At 36.4% G+C, this 24,461-nt stretch overlaps 1 protein-coding gene across 1 annotated transcript; it reads right to left on the bottom strand.

Annotated features, from left to right (window-relative positions):
- Positions 1 to 830: 830 nt before the first annotated feature.
- NAA30 (N-alpha-acetyltransferase 30, NatC catalytic subunit) lies at positions 831 to 23,516 on the bottom strand. Its single transcript, XM_033108620.1, is given in 5 exon segments — positions 831 to 6,481; positions 16,224 to 16,279; positions 18,055 to 18,178; positions 22,751 to 23,429; positions 23,431 to 23,516. Coding segments are annotated over 5 exon segments (1,083 nt in total). The 3' UTR covers positions 831 to 6,343.
- Between the last annotated feature and the right edge of the window lie 945 nt (positions 23,517 to 24,461).

Below are 24,461 nucleotides of genomic sequence, written 5' to 3' on the forward strand. Positions count from 1 at the left end.
CTGCACTAGACTGCTAGGCACTGTTAAAGAGATTTACATAAATTATTCATTCTTCACAATCAGCTTATCAGGTAGTTATCCCTGGAGACTCAGTGAGATTAAGAAACTTGCCCAGTATCATCAGGATGGAAATAAACACTTTGAATATTCGTTATCAGTTCCAAATATGAAGAAAATTATTCCAAGAACTCAAACACAATGCTCACATCCATATTGATGTACTTCATTTCCAAATTATAAGCTACCAACCAGATAAGACCTGGCCAAAGACAAGGTTGAAATCAGTTTACATTTACCTAGTTAAATCAATACTTGGTGGACTTAGAAATTTTATTTTATTTGCATTCACAATAAAATCAAGTATAATGCTAGCTGACTGTGCAGTCAATGTTTACAGCCACGATTGGAGGGAGGTAGCAAAGTTTAAAGGCAGCAGGTTTAGCTTTAAGGCAACAGGTTCAGCCCCCTTTAAGAAATGAATAACCATGTACTATCAGGGGAGTCTAGCCCCCCAAATGATAGTGATCAATCACATTAGGGTAGTGAATCCTGAATAGTTCATAAAACATGAACATGAACATACATAAAATTTAGCAATTACTTTATACATCAGCTTTAAAAAAATACATGCAATTGTGGATTGTAATACAGCACAGTTCCTTAAAATTGTCAATACTCTTTTCTTAATGGAACTAGTGCATTCCTAAAAACACATGGCATTTTTACAAGTTATTACTAATGGTTTTAACTAAACAATTGTATACTTTCCTCTGGAAAATATTTAAATCCCAGGAAATAAAACTTCTTAAGAATGCCTATTTAAGGGGCAATTTTTTTTTTTTTTTAGTTAGTGCAACCTGCTGGCTTTTAAAAAGGGTGAGTTTCTTTGGCATGAAAGCAAAACATAAGAGACATACAAATCTTGAATGAACAAATGAGTACACACTTCCTGGAACACAAATCTCACTAAATAAGAATGTTTACTAAAAAAAAACCTGAGTCAAGGACCAGAAGAGGCTATAAGGCATTTTTAAGAAATTTCAAATCGATTCACCATGTAACAAATCTGGTACAAATGTCTTTATACAATTTCTTTAAAAGCTAGGTCCTTCCCCTAGCATATGGTAAATTACTTTATTTACAAAAACGTACATACAGATTCTCAGGAAATTGAGGTATTAGAAAATTGAGATATACTCATACAGCAAAGAGGTAGTCAGGAAAATCCATCATTACTAAAATTAGCTTATTTCTTAGCATTTTAAAAACCTTACATTATAACCCCTGCATTGTTTACATTTTTTTTAAGTAAAGATAGATTTTGGCACTTTGGTGATGTTATTCCTGGGTCTTTTTCACATGAAAATTAAACTAATTGCGCTCACCAGAACTGGCTTTGAGCTCTCCCCAGCAGTATCTACAGGCTGTACCAAGCCTCACACTCCCTTTGGCCAGGTGTTTCCCATCCCCTCGCCTGCCCTCTTGATGAATTACTTACTAGACGACCAGTTAGAAGCAAGGGTGACACACTGTGGCCAGAGAACACAACAAAACTAATCTGGTCCTCTCAGAAACAAAAACACTTGTCTTTGCATCAACATGATCGATCTTCCAGAATTAAAAAAAAAAGTAAGTATAAATATGGTATTCCTCCATGATGCAGTTTGACCACTGGTAATGAGAAATGATCAATCTCATTTAGAGGTGATATGATTTCAAATTCATCTAAAATGAGAAATTATTAGGCTCAACTGTGTAAAATGATTTAATACTAAAAAGATACAACAGTCTCATCAGAAACCAATTTTTTGGCACTTCAATCTGTGCATCACTGCATCCCAAAGAACTTCCAAATAATAAAAACTAAAAAGGTTACTTTTCTCAGAAGGGCTGCATCACAACAGGGGCAGGGAGAGAGGTGGTGTCACATACTATATTAATGAAATAGATTGTCAACATAAACAGTGCAGCTATACTCTTGCTTAGAGACAGTTTTTAATCGTGACCCTTCTATTTCATATTTCAATAAATAAATAGTATGGTCTTAAAAATCCTATTCAAAAAATGCTTTCTTCAGTTATTACTAGTCAAGTATTATCTAAAGCTATGCTGTCCAATAGAGTAGCCACTAGTCACATGTGGCTACTTAAATTTCAATTAAACAAAATTAAAAATTCACTTATTTAATCATGCTAGCCACTCTTCAGGGGCTCAGTAGCTACACATGAATAAGGGGTAGCGTATTGGAGAACACAAAGAACATTTATTTCTATCATAAAAAGTGCTATTAGCACTGATCTGAAGAAAGTGCAGTGTGCCATATGCTCATGCAACTTTACAAACTTATTTTTTAAAAGTTGTTGAAAAGTATCACTATATATTGGATTACAGGTTAATACTGATCTATGCTCATAGGTGTGAAAGAATCACTTTATGGTCCTCACTTAGACAATTTACGAAGTATTTAAAGTTCCATATAAAGCCCAAGTAAAACATGAACTCAGATATTTTCATAAGACTATAAAAGAACAAAGTGAAGATCTGGCGTGCATGATGAAAGTAATTTAGCAATCATGATTAAAACAGATCTCTTCTTTCCATTAGTATCCATAAATCTTGAAATAAGAAAGCACGCACAAATATCATTTAAAGCTTCTTACAAGAATGGCAAAAGCCTTTTATATAATGCTCTATTTTACTTTGGTGTCTTAGTAAGGGTAAAAGAAATTGTTTAAGTACAAACAAAAAATAGTAAATTAAAATAAAAACTGTCTTAGGAATAAATTGCTACGGAACAAGGACAAAAAAATGTTGGTTTAGTATGTTCTCATTTGCATTGATATCTGATACATGAGATGATTAACTGAATACTTTTAGGAAAATCAAGGTCATGTTGTTATTTTCTAATTTACTTTGTTAGAACACAAAATAGAGAGATAACAATTGTGTATCACTTCTTCCAAATAACTCTTGGATGGGAGGCAGCAAGTGGGGAACAGAATAGATTGCTTGGTTTTTTTCTTAGTAAAACAACTCAATCATAAAATGCACACAGCTGTATCTAAAAGAAAAATGCAAACACAACTTAACCATACTTTATTTGACTGCATCTTATTTAGACAGCTTGCACATTTCAAAGCCCATTAAATCTCTCTCTCCAAAAGGGTATGGGACAATAGAAGAAAATTATGCAGCAATATCCAGTCATCAAACAGCAGTCCAATATTTTGAGATACACGTGATATTTTATAGATACTCAACTCATATCTGACGTCAATATAATTTATGGTTATGTTTTTACAAACCTGAAAGCCCTGTAACATTATAGCACTCATTTTAGTGATGTCATGGTGCACTGAAAAATAACTCTGATGCACTACCAATTTGTTTTTATCTATGCTCCCAAAAAATGATGAACTTCATGATTTTTAGACACCAAGATAAATATACACATCCAGTCTTATACATGTCCGCCAACACCGTAACACAGGGCAAGGTAAAGTTAAAACATGTGACAAACTCCTTTACACAGATTTGTCAAGCAAGTGGAGAGGGTAATTTGGGGAAGAGGCGGAAAACATGAAAACCAATTTTTAATATTTTTGTTTTTGTTTTTTATTTTGCTGGCTTCCACTTCAAAAACTATTGTCTGGTTTCTGATCTGTGAACTCCTCTAGAGTAGTTTCATTTTAACATAAGGGAAATTATAATCAGCCCACATCAAAAATGGTAGTATACCCGTTAGCTTCAATACTAACATATATAGCTTCATGGTAGCATGTATAAAATGTTCAGCAGTATCAACTGCCAAACCAGTGTCAGTGGATAGTACAGTCAGTCTTAAAGAGGCAGCACCCCTTTAAAAGAAAGTTGCAACTATTTTGCTCAGTTTTAGCCAAGTGAACTCACTCTATCAATTTTAAGTGGAACTGTTGGACGATTATGTAAGAAAAATGAAAGCCTAATATCAAAAAGTAAATTAATGTTTGATGCTCCTTCAACTGGAATAGAGACTTAGTTCTGGTGCTGGGTTATTGTGCTAGAGGTTAAAATTTTAGTCTACTTAAGTAAATAATTTTTGCATACCCAATTAAAGACGTATAGTAGATACTGCTATTCAACATATACCAGGATGAATTATATCAGATGGTTATGGTTGTAGTTACAAACACCCAGTCAGTTCAGCAAAACACAGTCAATTCTGGAAGAAAAGGTCAATAGTGATGGTTTCATTGACAACCTGCCAAAAACATAAATAGTGGAACTGAAAATCCAGCATGTATCTATTTCAGAACTGTCCCCATTAGTCAGTTAAGCAAATGTACGTTCAACAATAATTACCTCTGAAGCAGCAAGTCAAATGTAAAGTGGTGAGATAAAATCTGGTAACGTTAAGTATTGAACTGTTTTACTTTAGTTCCCTCCATATTAAAAATAACAGAAGCATCACAATGATTGGCATTCCTCTAAATGCTAGAGCCCAAATAAAGTTGGACAAAAAACATGCTCAAAATGGTCAGCTGGAAAGCTGAGTATTGTGTGGTCATTTTTAATATAGCCAGAATACTGCCCATTAAACTTTCAAGAGCAATACAAAATGCAAAGAAAACGTTTTCTTTAAAAATAAGGAACTATAAATGATCCCACCAGCAGGAAGATTTTATTTTCATCAAATCTGTGTATCTTTATTTTAAAAGTACTTGTTAACCATGTTCACTTTCAAGACATTACACTGAGCAAAGAGCAGCTTTCCTTTAAAAAAAAAAAATAATAATAATGACAACAAACTTTCCTGAAAGGGGGCTTTTACCAACTGTTAATGGAGGTAGGGTTTTTAAAAGTACAGTAATTATAGCCATAAAATAAAATTCAAACCAAATCCTAGAGCAGAAGTAAAGCATATCCAAATTAAAGAAAAAACAACATAGATTCCTATAAAACATTTTCACAGAAAATGAATCTTTTTTTTTCATGGGTACCTAGGTTTTCCAGTTAAATAAATTATCCATCACAGGTTTCCTAACTCAACTGAAAGCAAGTAACTTTAAAATTTATTACATTGCACAGATTGGCCAAAACGCAATGTGACTAATGAACACGGTGATGGCTATTAAGAAAACCCATTAAGAACTCATTCCAAAAAAATTTCCATTTCTCCCTTTTGTTTTTCTAGGAACTAAAGCAAAGCTCCCCCCAAAAAATTTGCTCAAATAAGTGGAAAGAAAATCAGTTTAAAATTTAAAATGGATACAATGCACCTTGAAATTTATTTCCAAGACCAAGAACCAAAAGTGAAACATTTTAAGAAATGAAACTAATGTGAATCCAAATCAAGTGGGGGAAAAAATTCCAACATTATTAAAGCTGTTCTTCACAGCTTAGCAATAATTTTGATTAAATAAAATCATACCAATTTACATTAATTATCCTTTCCCCCAAATTCCCTCACTCTCAAAAAAAAAGTGCATCCAAAAACCTAGCAATTCCTGGCTCCATCAACTTTTCTCATCCCTTCTGAGCCATTTCTCAAAGATTTTCCAAGTAGATTCAACTTCTTACTGTAAGGAAAGAAGGGATTTCTAAAGTAAACCACTCTGTCATTCACCTGGAAAAAGCATCCAAATTATAAAAATCTGAAATAATTTATTAACAAATTTAGAATTTAAATAAAAACAAAAGTTTGCTTGCAAAGGCCTTAAAGAAAAGGAAAAAGTAGCATGCATTAAAAAACTAGAGATGAAGACAAATATACTTATCTACACAGGCACTGGCAGACGCAATTTCATTGTTACCTTTACTCATTGTAAGACACAACCAACCCTACATTTTTTTCATTCACTAATCACTGAGGTACCAATATTCAAGAATGGAAGATTTAATATTGAAAAAAATAAAACCTAAAATTGAAGCTTTCCCCACCCCCTTCGGAAAACTATGGCAGGTTTCATGTGAAATGTTAGTATACTTAGAGATTTTTACAATCTACATTGGCTTTTTTAAGGAACAAAAATCATGTTCCACTTACTGGTTCTGTGGTAAAACGATCACTGTGTAAATAACATTGTCAGCAGACTTTGCAAACGAACAAACAAATCTTGGCTATGAACTGGCACATCTTGTTGGTACCAAAAGAACTCTTTAAGTTTAAAACAATCTCTTTTAATTCAGAACAAATGCGCCATGCCAAAGTGCAACAAATATTGTGCGACACTCAATGAGACACTGACAGATAAGAACTGCATGAAAATTACTAAATCCACCTGCAAAGCAATTCTGTACAAATTGCATTGCATGCAAAGGTCGATTCTGCGTGGTTGGAAAGTTGTTCCTTGATGTCAGTTTCTCAGCGCAGCCACAATTTAAGTCGCAGTGCATCAACTCCATTTAAATAGTATCTGAACAGCCTCTTATCTCGAACAAAACCAAGATTTTCATAAAGTTTCAAAGCAGACTTATTCGTTATTTCTGTTTCCAAAACAACCTTCAAGAAATAAGAGAAAACTAAGTTATAATTTTACATATTTGAAACTAATTTATATTTTCATAATTTGACAAATCACTTATAAACAATTAGGTCAAATATTTAAGAAAAACATACCATACTTACTTAATTGTTTTAAAATTAATGATGAAATCATTCATTATTAATGATGTACAGAAAAAAACAATAGTCATCAAAATTTTAATAGCAATTCTCTTTTGGGCCAAGGTGGGTGGGAACACGGGACATTTCTATTGATTTTTGTGATGTTTGGAATTTTCAGTAATGAGAATATATGTTTTATACTAAAACAAAGATGAGTTATTTCCCTGTGAAGTAGTGTGACATAAAGATGAAAAGAAAAAGAAAAATCAACAATCAACGGTTTAAGAAAATAAACCAGTATTTTAAAGTATTCATACTGACCTCCAACTCCTTTATTTTCATTAATTTGTCATCCTTTACCCACTACCACACTTGTCTAGAGTCTATCAGAGTCTGCAAACTACAGTCCTTGGGTCAAATGTGCCCACTGCCTGTTTTTGTAAATAAAGTTTTATTGGCACACAGCCATACCCATTTGTTTACACATGATGTCTCGAGCTGCTTTCTCAGTTTACAAGGACAGAGTTGAGCAGCTGCACCAAAGACATATGGTCCACAAAACCTAAAATATTTACTACTATCTGGCCTCTTGCAGAGAAAGTGCTGAATCTACACCAAAGATACCCAAATTTTAATGTACCTGGAGGGTTTGTTAAAATACATTGCTGAGCCCCATGTCCAGAGTTTCTGAGTAGGTTTGGGGTGGAGCCTAAGACTCTGCATTTTAAAAAAATTACCAGATGATACTGATGCTGCTGGTCAGGGACTCCATTCTGAGAACCACCACCTAGACACTATGGGTATCAACACTCTGAACAGAGAAACACAAAGTGATAACTTTTACCTGGGTCTTTTTTAATATTACTGAACAATGAGAATAACCAATACTTCTGAATATTATGTGATTTTCTTTCCTTTATTTTACTTTCCTCTTTCAAACATCCTTTATCCCATTCTCCCAATTTTTATATACATAGCTCTATTTGCCTTTCTATTGATTCTCAACCTACCTCATTGAGAATTATCAACACAGTGAGCTACGGTTACTTTCAGGGTGTTATAACCGTCAAGTGTGTTTGGAGTGGAATAAAAAGAGCAAAATATAAATATAATTAACAAAGGCCCAAGTGAAGCCTTTGAGTCTCTTTCTGTTCTATCTCAAACTATCAAAAAAATCTGACAAGAATCCAAGCAAAAGATATAAACACAGAAAAAGACTCATCATATCCAAAAATGAACTCAATGACCAACTCCTCCACAAGTCCAAGTATCAGTAACAAGATCTCCATCACACCAATCCTTCAAACCTGAAACCTAGGCGTCATCTTGGAACCTCTTTGCTCTCCAACATTCTCCATACATCTAAACACCAAGTATTTCAATATTCTCTCTTAAATCTCTCAACCTGATCCTCTTCTTTCTGTCCCCATTGATATCACTCTAGTCCAAGCTGCTATCAACTTTCACTGTGAGTACCAGACCCTCCTAACTCAAAAGGTCTCCCATTCTCTGTAAGTAGTATGATGTTCTTGTTAATTCCCTGCTTAAAACCATTTGACTCCCTTCTGTCCTCAAGATAAAGTCCACAAGTCAAAGATAATCAAGAGACCTAAAAAGCCCATCAAGATTTGGCTTCCACCTACCTTGCCAACTTTTGCTTGATGTCTCCTGCTTTGCTCTCCACAATCAACACTAAACTTTCAGTTTCAGGAATTCAGAGAGATCTTTTCTTAGACTGTTCACATAAGCTGTTTCCTCTGTCTGGAAGAATGCTGTCCCTATCCTTGCTTTTGGCTTTAGTTTGTCACTTCCAGACTGAGTGGAGTATTCCTTTCCTTTTATACAGTCCTACAGCACTTTGCACGGCTCCTTACTCAACTGCACTCTCATTGAACATTTGATGAGTATGTCATCTCTCCTAGCTGATGAGCCCAACAAGGGCAGTGATCATGGGTACCTCCTTCACAGCTGTTTCTTCTGCACCTAACAATGCCTGACATAGAGAAGTCTCTTAAATATTTGTTAATTATATACATTCTCAGCACCTTTCATTACATACATTATATAAATATTAAACAAACAGTATTGCCAAGCTTTTAAATGACCAGAGTACTTAATGAAAAAGCACCATTTTTTTTGCCATTTATTTATTTTTCCCTCTTCTTCTGCCTATCCCCCACCCCCAACTCCGCTTCAAGCCATTGTTTCTCAGTCTAGTTGTGTAGGACACAGCTACCCGGCCCATGCTGGTGTTATGAGCCTTGCGCTTCCCCCATCTGAGGCAGTCCGTGGGCTCACGCCAACCTCCGGCTGCTCACGGCAGCCCAGCTCCAGCGAGAGCTGTTGTTCACAATCTTAGCTGTAGAGGGTGCAGCTCACTGGCCCATGTGGGAATAGAACCGGTGACATCGGCATTAGGAGCACAGCGCTCCAACTACCTGAGCTACCAGGCCAGCCCCCAAAAAACACCCTCTTAAGGCAAATTACAAACTAAATCCAAACTTTTAAGATCTACGAAACAGTAATTAATAGTTCAGAATCAAGAGAAAAATGTTCCTAAGAAGGCCTTAAATAAAAGTTGTACAGTTAACATATATTGGTTTAAAAATAAAAGTCAACAATTTCTCTCTGCTCTTGTTTTTTATTAATATATGCCATCTTCCAGTCTGGAACAAGTCGGGTCAGTACAAGTTTTCAGTTTTGAACAATTCTCTTGGGGAATTCCTAGAATTCTGTTTTAGGCCAGCACCTAATTACAGCTAAAATGTTAAATCAAAACCATTAATATGAGAAGCAATAAAGCTGCAACAATACAAAATTTGGAACTGATTTCACAGAAACAAAAAAAAGAGTGACAGTTTTTAAAAAGGGCTAATATTTATTGAAAGCTTACTAAGTGCTATGTAAAGCGTTTTACGTGCATTTGTCATTGTTATTTTCACAATAAACCCATGAGATATTATCTCCAGTTTACAAATGAATGAAACTCAAGGCCAGACTCCCAACCTGAACTAAAGTTTAATAGTATCCACTCTTCTCTACCTCCCTGATTGTTTTCCAAAGTAAAACAAAGCAGCAAAAGGGAGCTGTAGTACAGCCTGTAACCTACTTAAGACGCGATGAAGGGGATCTAAGTTCATGTTTATTAATATTTGGCAATCTAAAATACTCACATCGGCAGCTAACTAGAACTATATAAATATACACACACCTGAGGTTTAGAATTACATAGAAAAAAAATTACACAAAGGGCTAACCTTAGTGAAAATGAAAAGATTCTCTCGGCACACTGACATTTTCTAAACGAAGAGATCATGTATTATTTGACACAATAGAAAATGCCAGAAAAAAGTAACTACTTTTGAATACTTAATCATTTATTACACTCTCGTATTAAAAGAGAATCTGGGTTTATACTGGAAACTCACTATAAAACTATTCTTTTAGTTCACATCAAGAGAGTATTAATTACATAGGAAGTCAAAGGATAATGAGGTTATTTTGGTCCTAAAGAAACTTGGCAAAGTTGAATTCTACCTAACAGAAAAAAAGATTATAGTGAAGTTCCACGGATTCTCTTAGCAACAAACCATTGTTAGAATAAGCCAAACCATTACAGTTTAGAAAGCCTTTTTTAATACTGGAGGCTGGAAGCTCTGGAGGGAGGGAGGGCAGGCTTGTTCACTGCTAGAACCTAAGCACTAGCTCACTGTCTGGCACCTCAGAGACAACTTACACTGATATTGCTGAATGAACACGTTTTTTATTGTTCTTCATAACATCCCTTTAAGATTATAATTACCATCACACTGCATAGACAGAAAAACTATAAAAAGTTAAATGACTTGCCTACAATCACACAACTACTATACTAAGTAACAGATAAATTTGGCACCCAGGCTTCTCATACCCAGTTCTCTAATTAGGCTAAACTACTCAACCAAAATCCTTACAGCTTAAATAACTCCATTTTACTCTGTTCTTTGCCTATCATGTTTCCCCCCAAAAAAGACCTAGTCGGACCACCAGCTCTAATGCGTCTTTTGGAACAAAAATTAATATAAGACCCATTCTTATATAGTATGATATAATATAAAATAAAATAATATAATATAATACTGGTTCTTATATTAATTTTTGTTCCAAAAGACGCATTAAAGCTGGTGGTCTGGCTAAGTCTTATTTTCGGGGAAACACAGTAGCAGTCTCAGTCTCATAGCAAAAATATATGTTTCCAGTTAAATTAAAAATGTTAAACATAATTATTAAACACAAAACCTTAAAAGTCATTTTGTACATTATCATAAGAAGTATCTTATTTTGTTAACATGTAACAGGTTTTTTTATAAGTTATTTAAATAAATGAGGCCACTGTTGGTAGAAATATAAATTGGTACACCCATTATGGAAAACAGTATGGAGGGTCCTCAAAAAAATTAAACTTAGAACTATCACATAATCCAGCAATCCCACTTGTGGGTATATACCAAAGGAACTGAAATCAGGATCTCAAAAAGATATCTGGGGACAGCCAGTAGCTCAGTTGGTTAGAGTGCAGTGCTCTTAACAACAAGGGTGCCAGTTTGATCCCCACATGGGTCACTGTGAGCTGCGCCCTCTACAACTAGATTGAAACTGCTTGACTTGGAGCTGATAGGTCTTGGAAAAACACACTTAAAATAAATAAAAGTTAAAAAAAAAAGATATCTCTACTCCCATGTTCATTATAGCATTATCACAGTAGCCGATATATGGAAACAATTTAAATGTCCATCAACGAATGAATAAAGAAAAAGTGACACACACACACACACACACACACACACACGAATATTTTTTAGCCTTACAAAAGAAATCCTGCCATTGTGTCAACATCAGTGAACCTGGAGGACATGCTAAATGAAATACATCAGACATAAAAAGACAAATACTGCAGCATCTCACTTATATGTGGAAACTAAAATGGTCAAACTCAAAGAAGCAAAGAGTAAATGGTAGGTGCCAGGAGCTAAGGGGGAGGGGGAAATGGATTCCAGTAAGACGTTTTGATTCCAGTATCGTCTCATCATATGAGTTAGTACTGAGTATTAATATCATGGCAATCATACCTTAAATCTAAAAATAACTTTTGAAATTTAAATTTCCAGACATGAGATTTCAAGGACATCTACAGCTTAAAAAGTAAAACACTGTTCATCATGCTGATCAATCACCTGGCCCAATCAAATTTATTTCAAAAAAAGTACATAAAAGTAAATGTCCACCATGTGGATTCATTATTTCAGGTACACAAATCCTACTTTAAAAATTACATTTTAGAAAACTCATTCGTGCTACTTATATGTGTTTTTGTTTACTATTTCCCCTAATGTAAAACACAATTCCAAAATGCTTGCTCTAGTATCTTGGCAGCCAGAGCACTTGGGGTGCAATCAAATTCAAGCCAGATCAGCAATATGGGTAATGAATGTCCTATTCATGAAGCAACGAGCCCATTTGTTTGTTATAACTTTGTTTTATTGATGCTATAACTTTTTAGCCAGCTCCAAATATATAAAAATGAAAAAGACCTTTAGCTATACTATTTTAACATGTCTAATTCTGATATAAAAAGTTAGGAAAGTCGTAGTAAGGCAAAACAAAAATATGTATTACACCAAGAGTATATCATTATTATTTGGGCAAAAACATGACCTATACATTTCAATTCTGTGATTACTAACTTTGGTTTAATATACTCTGAATTTATCTTAAAATGACAAGTGGCAACGAAGAGCAATATAAACATGACTCAAGGTCACAAGTTCTGCAAACAAAATAGAAAGCAACAATTGACTGGATGGACGTACATAGAAAGACTTCATCAAGATTTCCAAATGTACCTCTGTTAACAGGTTCATAGATTTAAAAATCTCTATTTTCCTAAGAATAAAAAAAACAGCAGTACAACCTTAGAGAAAAAGTAATTTAAAACCCTTCTCAAATGTCTTTCTGATAATTTGTCAACATTTCTCAACACTTTAAAAGAAAGGAATATTCGCCTAACTTAATGAAAGTAAAATTACAGGTTGGTTGTATTGTAATTGGTCACTGTACTTTTAGTGAATCATAATTTCAAAGTTTTCCTCAGAACAATGGATTATGTAGAAGACTATTATTACATATAATTTTGTTTTAACCAAAAGGTATTTTAACAACTTGGTTAACCCTGCAGACACATTTGTTTTACCTTACTGTGTACAAGAATAAGTGACTGCTGGTCCCAGAAAGCTTATAAAAAGCTCAGAGAGAAAAACAAGTTAACAACTAACTGTAAGTCAAAATTCGTAAGTACTTTTTAAAAAAAAGCAGTACAGATAGGATGCTGGAAAAAAAGAACTAAACATTCAACAAATTATTTATGAACCATGTACCATATCACAAATGCCACACTAAGAATACAACAGTAAACAGTAAAAGGCATCTCTGCTCTCCTTATGGCTAAGACAGACTGAACAAGTAAATTTAAGCAAAGTACAGTAGTCTTCCCTTATCTATGGGGGATGCATTCCAAGACCCCCTGTGGATGCCTGAAACTACGGATACTATGGTTTTTCCTATACATACATATTATAAAGTTTAATTTACAAATTAGGCAATTCCACAGATAGAAGATTGTTTCTTACTTTAGAACTTAGCAATCTCAGCACATGATTTTTTTCCCCTTTCCTTATTAAGTCGAGAACTTTTACTGTTTCATTTAAAGGAAGCACTTTATGGCTTCTTAATGGCGTATCAAAACTGCCAGCATCACTACTCTTGTGCTTTGGGGCCATTACTAAGAAAATAAGGGCTACTTGAACACAAGCACTGTAATACTGCAACAGTCGATCTGATAACCAAGACAGATACTAAGTGACTAAAGGTCAGGTACCATACAGAGTGGATATGCTGGACAAAGGAATGATTCAGATGGAGCAGGACGGCTCAAGATTTCATCATGCTATTCAGAACGGCTCACAATTTAAAACTTATGAAGTGTTTATTTCCGGAAGTTCCCATTTAATATTTTCGGACCACAGTTGACTGCAGGTAACTGAAACTGTAACGTGAAACTGGATAAGGGGGGACTACTGTATTACAAACACGGAAGTCCAGAAGGTGCAACAGATTCTGTCCAGAAGGATTAAGGCAAACTTAAAGGAACTGTTGATATTTGAATTGGGCATTAAACACTGAGAAGTATTTTAATAAGCAGAGGAATACCAAGAAGCTACTGGGTCTAGCAAATATATCAATGAGAAAGTAGTTACACTGGAGTGGAGGGAGAAGAAGTCAAACAAATGGGATGAAATGGCAATATAAAGAAGTAGAACCAACACACACACTACCACCAACAATTAGAAGGGAAAAGGGGATAGTTTGTTGCTTCTTTCATTTAAAACTCAATGAAAGGGAGAGTAAAAGCCTTATAAAAACTAAACAAGAGTTCTGTCATTTCATACAGCAAATCCTTTATCTCAACAATGTGGGACTCAGGTAATGTTTTTAAACCATAGTACCAACCCCTACATATACTATGGTTCTCTAATACAAAGTTCTCTAATACAGAGGCAGAGTTCTCTAATACAGAGGCAGAGCTATTCATACTGCAAAAACCATCTATTGAAAACCATACAACTGGAATAAGTTCATGGAACTACTCTCCATTTCAGTCTAAGTAATACTCATTGCTATAAAAGTAAGAAAAATGAATCAAAGTTTTAGACCCACAATGAAAAAACTACTTCTACCATAAAATGTATCACTAATTTAGCAATCTTGAGACTGAAATCTCCATATCGTTCCTTGAACTTTCAAAAAACAAAAACAAAAAAACAACGGTACAATTTAAACACTTGATCAGTTAAGGTAAAGCACACAGCCTGTGTGCCCACAGCCTATAGTGATTAGGGTAACTCAGAAAAGGCTTAACTATAAGGAGCATAATAGTCCCTGCGCATAGCATCCCTGTTCGCTGGAAACCATTCTACTCAGTAGCAGTAGAGGATCAAAACATGGTCTTATCATCCCAAAGATTTCTCCAAACTGTTCTGCTACTTTTGTGAAGCCTAACTTTCTTCCTCATGAGCTGACTAAGCTAGTACGGCTATGATCCAAACGTAGAGACTTACACTCATGAATGTATGCAGTCCAATTCTCTTCTGCAAATTTTAGTTACCAGTCATGTAAATTATCAGAGTCACTGCACCTTTTACTTTTTGATATTAAAAGCTGTGAGCAATGAGATCCTCCGCCATGTGTAAATTATCTTATTTGGAGTAAAATTAAATATCCTTAAATCCCCGCACTTCTCTGAACCGCCCAATATGTCTGTAGGCCTTCTCATACAACCACCACTTAGTGTGATCTGTCAGAATACAAATTAATGGGAGCAAGCATAAAAACGCTCTGCAGTACATCTCTGTATTCTGACATGGAAACGTGTTCATAAGATACTATTAAATGGAAAAAGTAATTATTGCAAAATAGTAATAATAATTTCATTTGTATAAAAAATGTATTACACATTTTCATAAAGGTATGCTTAGAAAATGGGAGGATGCATATCGAAAGCTTAATAGTAGCTGTAAGAGGAAAGGATGAAGAGTTGAAGAACATGAGAATAGTGAAAGGGATTTTGTACCCAAAAATACATACACATATACACACACACAGATTAATGATTGTGTAGATTTTGTACAATAAAAAAACAAACAAACAAAAAACACTAAAAATAACCAAGACAAGTTACTAATTAAGGTCAGTAAGAGAAAAAAATTACCTAATTTCAAGTATTTTGAGAACTCTCTAAAGCATATTTGCCCTCCCATTATAAAGACAATTGTCACTTGTATTACTCAGTTACTATACAGAAAAATACAACTTTGTTCCTTCTTAGTCACCATTGTCATATTAAAAATATCTACACTTTCCTAGTTTATACTTATTTACTTCCACATTATACAACAGTAAATCTTAACATTGCCAACCATCACCATTATTTATTGTTCAATGATGTATAAAACAATAAAACATGCATAAAGCCTGGGCTGTAGGATACAAAAAATTATACCTGCCATCAGGTCTTACAAACAAGCTGAACAGAGATGCTCTTAGTTTTATAAATAGCTCTACGTTTAAAAAAGTGGTTGTCTTTTCCTCCCACCTCAGATTTATCATTATTTAATGCTGACTTTTTTCAAATGTGAAAAGTCCTTCAGATGGGCTGACAGTTCACAGTAGTTAAAAAAAAAAAAAAAGTGTTATTTAGAGAGAAACTAAGGCCAATACACAAGTGAATTACAATAAGGTTTGTAGTAAGAGCTATCTTAAATAACTGTTAACAACTCCTATGAATACCAATTATTTATTGAAATGTCTAAGATTTCACCTTTATATTTTGACACAAAACAAATTTTAGCTCTCATTATCATCTTAAAATTTTTCTAGGTCAAAATTCATGTTTGTAAATGAAATATAATTTTCACCACAAGCTGTGTTTGTATAATAATAGACTGCAATGAAATCTGCAGTACAATTATTATGGAATATTTATAAAAATATCCAGTAGAATACTTCCCAGGATAAAAGCTCTTAACCATTTAGAAAGACTTACCTCATCACAATCTCCTTCAACCATGGCATATATAGCTTTCTTAACCAAGTTAGTACCTAGAACATAGATCTGAGTATTAATGAAGGAAAAATGTGATAATTTCTTAAATATATCTAAATTATATCATAATAGGCATAGGAATGTCAAATGCTGAGTTCTATCTTCAATGCAGATATACAGATTACCTCAAATTGAGAAAAATTTTAAATTTAAACTGAGAGGCCAATAGAACCTACACAATATAAATTTCCTCTTCAAAGACCTATCTCCTGATATATTCCTTTTTCTCAGGTGTAATTATTTGCTCCAAGCAGAAGTTTGTGCTCTTTCGTTTGGAGGAAAGAGAAAAGAAAAAGACAACATGTGGTATGGCTAGAGCAACCCAGGAATCCAGAGCTTACTGAGTAACCCTTGAACCAATCTTGCCAAAGATCACACCAGAACTGCTGTGACCCAGAATGGGCTCAAGGCACTGGGTTGGTTCCTACAAACCTTATAGTGAGCCTGGGCACTTTGAAGTCTGGCACTCCCAAATGATGTTAGTGGTGTGTCTGTAAATGTCTAGCAAATGTATCCTAGTTTAGAGTCAGGTATATTTGCTGTATTAAAGGTAAAACGATTGCCAAATGAGATTTTAAGAAAGAAATCCAAATTTGGTAAGAAATCTCTTAATGTTTAAACCATGCACATGAGCAAGCACGCATTACATGGGCCCAACAAAATTTCTGAGGGCTAGGATGCAACCCTCAAGCCACGGGTTTCTGCCCTCTGAACTAGTGAGACAATTGCGTACCATTTGCCATGAATCCTTATTAGCTCTTTTTAATGCATCAGAGACTCAAACTTGGCTTATATAACAAGCCTGATTCACTAAAAATCTTAGTACTAAACTATAACACTGTAAGAAAAGCTGGTTAAGCCTAATGTATTAAGTAAACTTATTCATAATGATTTCTCATGACATCTAAGATTGTGTGAAACAGTCTTAAATTGGACAATAACACTAATAGTTAAAAAGAAAAACTACAAGGGACAAAACTGTTAGTAATGAAATATTGATACAGGCATCAAATCTGTCATGAACACTTACTTAGCTTCAGTACATCTCAGAATTTGACGTGTTCAGACCAGTGCTTGTCTACCCGATGCTCCATCTTGAACAAAGAGCCAGTAGATCCTACATCCTAGGACAGTGGCTCGTAACCAGGCTTACATCAGTCACCTAGGGAAGCTGCAACCCTACTTCTAACAGGACAAACAAGATTCTCAAGGGGAGGGGCCTAAACCACCCAGATGACTCTAATGACCATTATAAAGATTAACTGCAAATGCCAGGAAAGGTAGACCCAAGAAAGGGACTGAGTTTGGGAACAGTAAGAACTCGTTCTCTTGGTCCTCCTTGAATTGCTACTATAATGTTTGATGACTAGTACTAAATCATGGTAACAATTTCTCCATAATTTTGCCTTGATTGAGGTCCACTTAACCCAAGTATAGATAGCTCCTTGAGGGCTGTGATCGAGGACCCTAATAATGATATTATAAACTGCACTAAGTAGTATAATGTAAAGCATTTTGAATATGATCAAAAAAATGTTGTAAGGTACACACTGATTGCCTGCGACTTATTAGAAAGATAATCTCTCAAACTATCAAAACATTAATTTAAAAATTCATTTGAAGAACATTTTGGAAATATTTTGAAATGAAAACAACTTTTTCTTCTCGTTCCTTAATGCTCATTGCTACATATCTACATTTAAGTCTTGTGATTCAAAAAAGAAAAAAGAAAATACTTATGCATTCTTTTAGAGTCATAATATTTTCTTACCAATGCCACTTCTCCTGTATTTGGAATCCACGGCTAACATGGCTATATAACCTCTGCGGAACATCTTTTTGTGCATATCCAACTTGCAAACGATGGCACCTACACACTCCTCCCCTACCATGGCCTTAAAAATAAACAAACAGTTATGAAGAACACATTGCCATCAGGTACTGCACAATCACTCACCCAGAGAAACAGTAACCAACCACTGGTCAGCATTTTCGAGGGAAGAAGAGATTGTGAGAATTCTAGCTAGAAAGCAGATGTTTCAGAAATCTAAATCCCAGAGCTTCTTCAAATGTTCTAGTTTTGAAATCTTTCAACATTCTTTAGGACATGAATTTCTTATGCTTATTATCACAGCACAAGAGACAAAGCCAGATTTCCACAAGGTAAACTTTCAAGTACTTTATAAGAGGTTTATTATTATAATTATTTGCAATAAAGACCTACATGTTTCAGATTTAGGAATGGGGGAATATGTGAAAATAACTTTTTAAAGACAAAGTCTATTCATTAGGATACAAAATATTGTGATACTTTCAGGAGAGCACTATAAATTTAATTATAATAAAGCTTCAGTAAAAAACAAATAGGACATATTTATATTTGAACAGCAAGAGTTAGATTTTGATCAGAAAAAAATGTAAAAGGTTTTCAGAAAAAGGATTGTTTTTACGGTACTCCTTACCCAAGGGGTTTTTGTTATGGATGTACTACAAAGATTAGATATACACGATGGTCTCATTTTTAGAACACTCCAGACAGTGTGTGGTTGTCATAAAGCTCACAGAATATCTATAACTCAAAATCAGGGCTTCTGTGATTTTACGGAGCTTTCCATTTTAAAATGTAGTTTTCCAGAGTGTTAAAGGATACCTGCTAAATAAATGCCACCATCGAAATGTTTTTCAAAAATTCCATCACTTATAAAAAATCCTGGTAATACTGTATTCTGGTAAATATAAATAGGGCAATAGTTCCAACTGCTTAATAATGTGTCAGCCAGAAATACCTGCTTGCTGTAAAAAGCCCTAATTAAAAAAATATGGAAATTGCAAATTATTGCTTAATTTCCAGAAGAAACTATTTCAACTTTCCTTTAAATCAGGAATAGTTTTAAAAATAAGCAAAGTCCAATTTATACTTAATACCTATTTTAACTCAAATTTGTTGTGAGATTTTTTTTTCAGTCTGCCATTCTATAAATTAATTAAAAAGCCTTTTTTAAAACTGTGGAGAAATCTTTTAGGCAAGATAATTCTAATCCATTTCATTCAAACCTAAACTAAGTCAGGTTAGAAAAATCCTTTTGTAGGTATATTAAATTCAACAATCCACACTAATTCATTTCTGTTTTAACACAAAATAAAAAACTAGATTGGGCCAATATACCTCTAAAATTGTTATTTCCATTTTCATTCATGATAAATCAATCTGGTTCTTTCAAAATTCTTTTGAAAACTAACATTTCTTTCAGTATTAACACCTGAAATAGACACAAAAGTTGCTTAGTTGAACAACTTGGACAGCATTTTCTTATTTGAAAATAACTCACTTCAAATATATATGTGTATGTGTGTATGTGTGTGTGCACGTATCAGACAAAATGGTACATTAAAAAAACTTTGGCCTGACATCATAAGGTTCAGAAAATGGAAATATATATTAATCTATGATACAAAACTGCAGGACAGCTACACTTCACAGTTAATGGTTCATCCAAAAGAGGAAAAAATTAAAACCATTAGATACAACTGGACAATACTTTTAAATTAGACAGGAATCTCCAACAGATATTCTTTGTCCTTTGACGAATAAGCAAACAAAGTATTATATTAGTTCCCTCTTAAACTAGATTGATTTCTTCCTAATTAAGAATCTGTAGAAGAATCAAGTTGTACACATTTAAAAATAAAAGCCCAATATATGATACATTATTATTAAGACTGGTTATTGGTAGAGACGAAGGCCAATGCTGTATTTTTGTCCTGATAAATTGCTGATGGATATACACTTACAAGAATCACGAAACTGTTGTCAACTTTTCCAAATAAAAGCTTCTGCACATGCGTTTGAAACTCATGGTATTACATGTGTTCTTTTTTCAAGGATGGGAACTGAAAAATTCCTGGCAAGATTAAGACTTAACACTACAAGGCTAAAGGCTTGCCAATCTACAGAACTTGAAGAATATAAATTATATGAAATAGAGATTCCCAAATTCCAGAACACTACAAATAGGAAAAAAAATGTTTCCAGAGGAAGCCAGAAAATTAAATTTAGAATAAACGGAAGTACTATACGTCACTGGTAAGTTTAAAGAGGTGCCAACAACTGAAAATACCATGAACTCAAAAGAGGTAGAGATAATTAGTTAAATACAGAGTAACTGACAATACTTCCCATTTGTATAGTACTCTTTCACATGTTACAATTACTAGAAAGAATCATAAGAAACTATCTTTTTTGTTGGTCAAATATGGTCATGTGTTGGCAATTTTCTAAGGTTCAACCTCATACATTCCATTTGATGTATTACAGGTTACTCATGGAAACCAGGAACATTTTGGAGGTTTCTAATCTCTTGAGATTGATGTTTGTAAGAACTGTCCGTTGGTGACACAATGATCTTCGTGGAATGGTCAATGGTGTGTCATTTTTCAGGTTCTTGTTTCGATGAGAGGCCAGACTACCTGAGCACTAGCTTTGCCACTAAATATGTAAAGATTTAAACATTTAAGTCACTCTGGACCTTAATTTTTTCATTAAAAAAAATTAAGTTGAGCTAGATTACCTCTAGCATTCTTTACAGATCTAAAATGATATGATTTAAAATAAACATACACATTCATATTTGTTTTAAATTAGCTCTTATGGAATATTCAAATTTTTTATATGCCAATAAAAAGGCCCCAGTTCTACATGGCCTTTAATTGTTTAGCTATTGTTTTATGTTCAATAACACTAGATTCATACTTATACTAGTAAATCTTACAGGTCAATCACTTGTGCATATCTCCATTTCTAGATATTCAGAATTTATTGTTAAACTGACTGTTAAGGTAAGGGCTAAAGTACAAATTAGCTGATGAATTGGGAGGACTCTGTGTAAAATCAAAATTAAAGTTTACCAATATGAAGTTTATCAGAGTCTAAAATGGCAGAGTTGAGAGAGGCCTAAGTAATAAAAAAAAAAGTTGACTAAGTATCATATATACACAACTATTTTCTGAAGTTAACAGAAATATATATACTATTTCAATTTAAAATGCGACTCAATTGTATGCTTCTGTGGGTTAACTTAAAATTAAATTTACAATTTTTTAGCAATTACAGTGGCATTCGAAATGACATTTATAATGCCAAAAAATCATTTTCCCATAGTCACTGACATTGACATGTCTAAGAAGTTCTATTTTGAAACATGGTTAGAATCCTGTTAAGAGCAGTTTTGTAGAATATACAATAGTTTCCATAATTTAAACAAACATACTAAACTGAGCAAAGTGAACACAGAAAACAGCATAACTACCATTATCTATAATACTAAGGTTATATTTTCAGATTACCACTAAGCTATACAATCAAAAAGATGGATTTCTCAAGAATTGTCAAAATGTCTTGGACGGAATTACCAAGTGCAAGTAAATCGATGCTAAAACAACAAATAATGGTAGTGGCTTTTGCCTTCACATATCATAAAATACTCAACAGCGCCATGTTGCCTTTCTTCAGTAAAATTCAATAGAAACAACATGCTTGTAAGTACATTATACAAAGTATATACCTGCAGTTAGTATTTAAGTGAAAGGTTTCAAATGGACTGAAATAGATCAATACAACTGGGAAGAAACTTGGTATTGCAAGTACTACCTAAGTTTAAAAAAATTATTCAGCTTATTTGGTAGCCAAATCTTTTTTACTTATATATAAGTAAAAATTTTTTGTTAATTATACTTCACACAAGCCAGTGTTACTACTACTGTAGTATTTAGGCATATCTATGACCAGTTTCTTTTAAAAAATTAGATTAGTAACAATTTCGCACTTAGTTTCCTACATTTCACAAAAGGGTATTTTGTTCAAATTTCAGGAATCTTTCAGCCACCAGAAGTGCTAATATCGCCTTCTGCAATCAAGCACCAGAAAGCAGCCTGGCTACAACTGTTAACCATCCTGTTGAAGTAAAAGGAAACAATCTCCATAATTACAGAATATGCTTGTGAGATTTAATTCCCCAATGTGGCCACAGCAAGTTTACTGACAATCATGTTCACCAAAACATGTTTATGCATACACTCTTCCCTGATTATGGCTGTAACTGAGATTAATAAGGGCTGCATCCGAACTGAACTATGTTCAGATTAAATTATTGCAAAGTGCTTTGAGGATGAGGGAGGGTAATTAAAGATGGTTCAACATTATTATGAGCTAATGTAAACAGGATAAAGACCCCCAACATGCAACGCACAGGCTTGTTGAATATACATCACTATCAAGTTAACCCGGATCATGAAGTCTTACCTTCAAAAGTTCCACTAAATAACCAGGAGCGTGTACACGCACTTTATAACAAGTAACGTATTAGGAAAGGCAGAAGGATACCAGTGCCATGCTCAGCCCTCACACTCCCTGCCCTGCATGGCCTGGATCTCTCTGCTGGGTTCACCCTCTTTTCATTCCATCCACTTACCAAGAAGCACAGCTGTGGCCAGTTGTGGATAAAATATCTATAGGTATAAATGGAGTAGGGTTCAGACAGATCTTTGGTGATCAGTCTCATGATATCGGGCATTTGTAGCTCGGATTCATATCGGACATAACGTATCGTCCGATCCTCCCCAGGCTCAACCTCCCTGCCCGAGGGGCTCCTTAAACTGCAGCCGGCGGTCAGGGATGAAGACAGCAGCCGCACCTGCTCGTCCTCCTCCTCCTCCTGCTCGGTGCCCTCCGCCAGTCCATTGCGGGCCGCCGCCGGATCGCTCGCCGCCGCTGCCTCTGCGGGGCTGGGGAGCGCAGTTCTTGAATTATTGGGGAGGCAGTGAGAGGGGCTCTCACCCGAGAGCACCCCCGCTCCTTTTGTTGCAGTCGCTCTGGGACCCCCGTCGGGGGTGGCCGTGGAAGTGGCCGCCTCCGCCGCGCTCAGAACCTTGCTCTTGAGGGAGGCGGCCGCCCGGAGGTGCCGCAGTTCGGGGCTGATCAATCCGTTGAGTTGCTGCTGCTCCTGCGGCGGCTGAGGGCACCGGAGACACGGATGCCCCTTGGCCGCCGCTGTCGCCTCGCCGCCCGCGGGCCTCCTGCCGCCGCCGCCGCCTTCGTGCTCCTCGTCGTCCTCCTCGTCCTCGCTGCAGCAGCGAGGGCGGCCCCCGCCGGAAGGGACAGCGGGGCTCGGCCGCCGCCGAGCCGGAGTGTGCTGGTGGTGGGAGGAGGCTGCTAGGCCCAGGCGGTACCTCCGCCATCCTAGAGCGACACAGACCGAGAGGGGAGGGCCATAGACCCGGCCGACGAGCGCGGAGCAAAGGGGGCTACGGGCGGGGGGCGGCGGAGGTGGGGGTAACAAAGGCAGAAAAGAAAAACGTCCCTCACGGAGGTGCCCCCCCAATTCCGCGGCTCCCCCCTCACGCTCTTCAGCGCCGCCCAGCTGCTTAGCCGGCCCCCGTCCCCGTCCGCCCGGGCCATCCGCCAGCCCTGTCACCGCTGCCCCTCCCCGTCCCTTCCACGCGGCTCACCCGCACAGGTCCCCGCCGCCACTGCCGCCACTCTTCCACCTCAGCCGCCGCCGCCTCCTCGGCCGCCGCGGTCGCCTCACCGCCAAGGCTCAACACTCAGCCGCCGTCGCCGTAAAGCGCCTCGGCTGTTACCCCGGTAAAGTTTCCTGGGCCTGGCTTTTACGACACTTCCCTGCCTGCCGGCTGCCGGGACCGAGGGAAAGGGGCGTGGAGGGAGGTTGACCTGTGGAGGGGCGGGGACGAAGGTGTCTCCTGCGCGCTCCGAGGGCGGCGCTCCTGGGTGCGGCTGGGGGCGGCGGACTTGCCGAGGGCTTTGGAGCCGGCGCCTCCCCGCCCGCTCGGCCCGGCGGTGCGGCTGCTCAGCCCGCGGAGTTTGTAACGCGGGGCCGGAGAGGAGTGGGCCCGACGTGCGCTCCCTGTTCCCAAGCCCGCAGCCCCCACGGAGCTGCCGCGAAGCTCGCCAGCTCCGGGCCTGCCGGCCACGCCATGCACAGGACTCCTAAACATCCTTTCCTTAACTGTACGTTGTTTAACGTGGGCCCTGACTGGGGCGAGCGGGGGCAGGGGGCGGGGCGGTTACCCGAGTCCCTTAAAATGGAGCAAATCAGGGTAGAAAATTGAAAAGGAGAAGTTAAGATGTGAATGAAGTTTAACCAGTCTTTGCCCCTTTAAGGC

Source organism: Rhinolophus ferrumequinum, chromosome 6 (assembly GCF_004115265.2).
Source record: "Rhinolophus ferrumequinum isolate MPI-CBG mRhiFer1 chromosome 6, mRhiFer1_v1.p, whole genome shotgun sequence".
NCBI lineage: Eukaryota > Metazoa > Chordata > Mammalia > Chiroptera > Rhinolophidae > Rhinolophus > Rhinolophus ferrumequinum.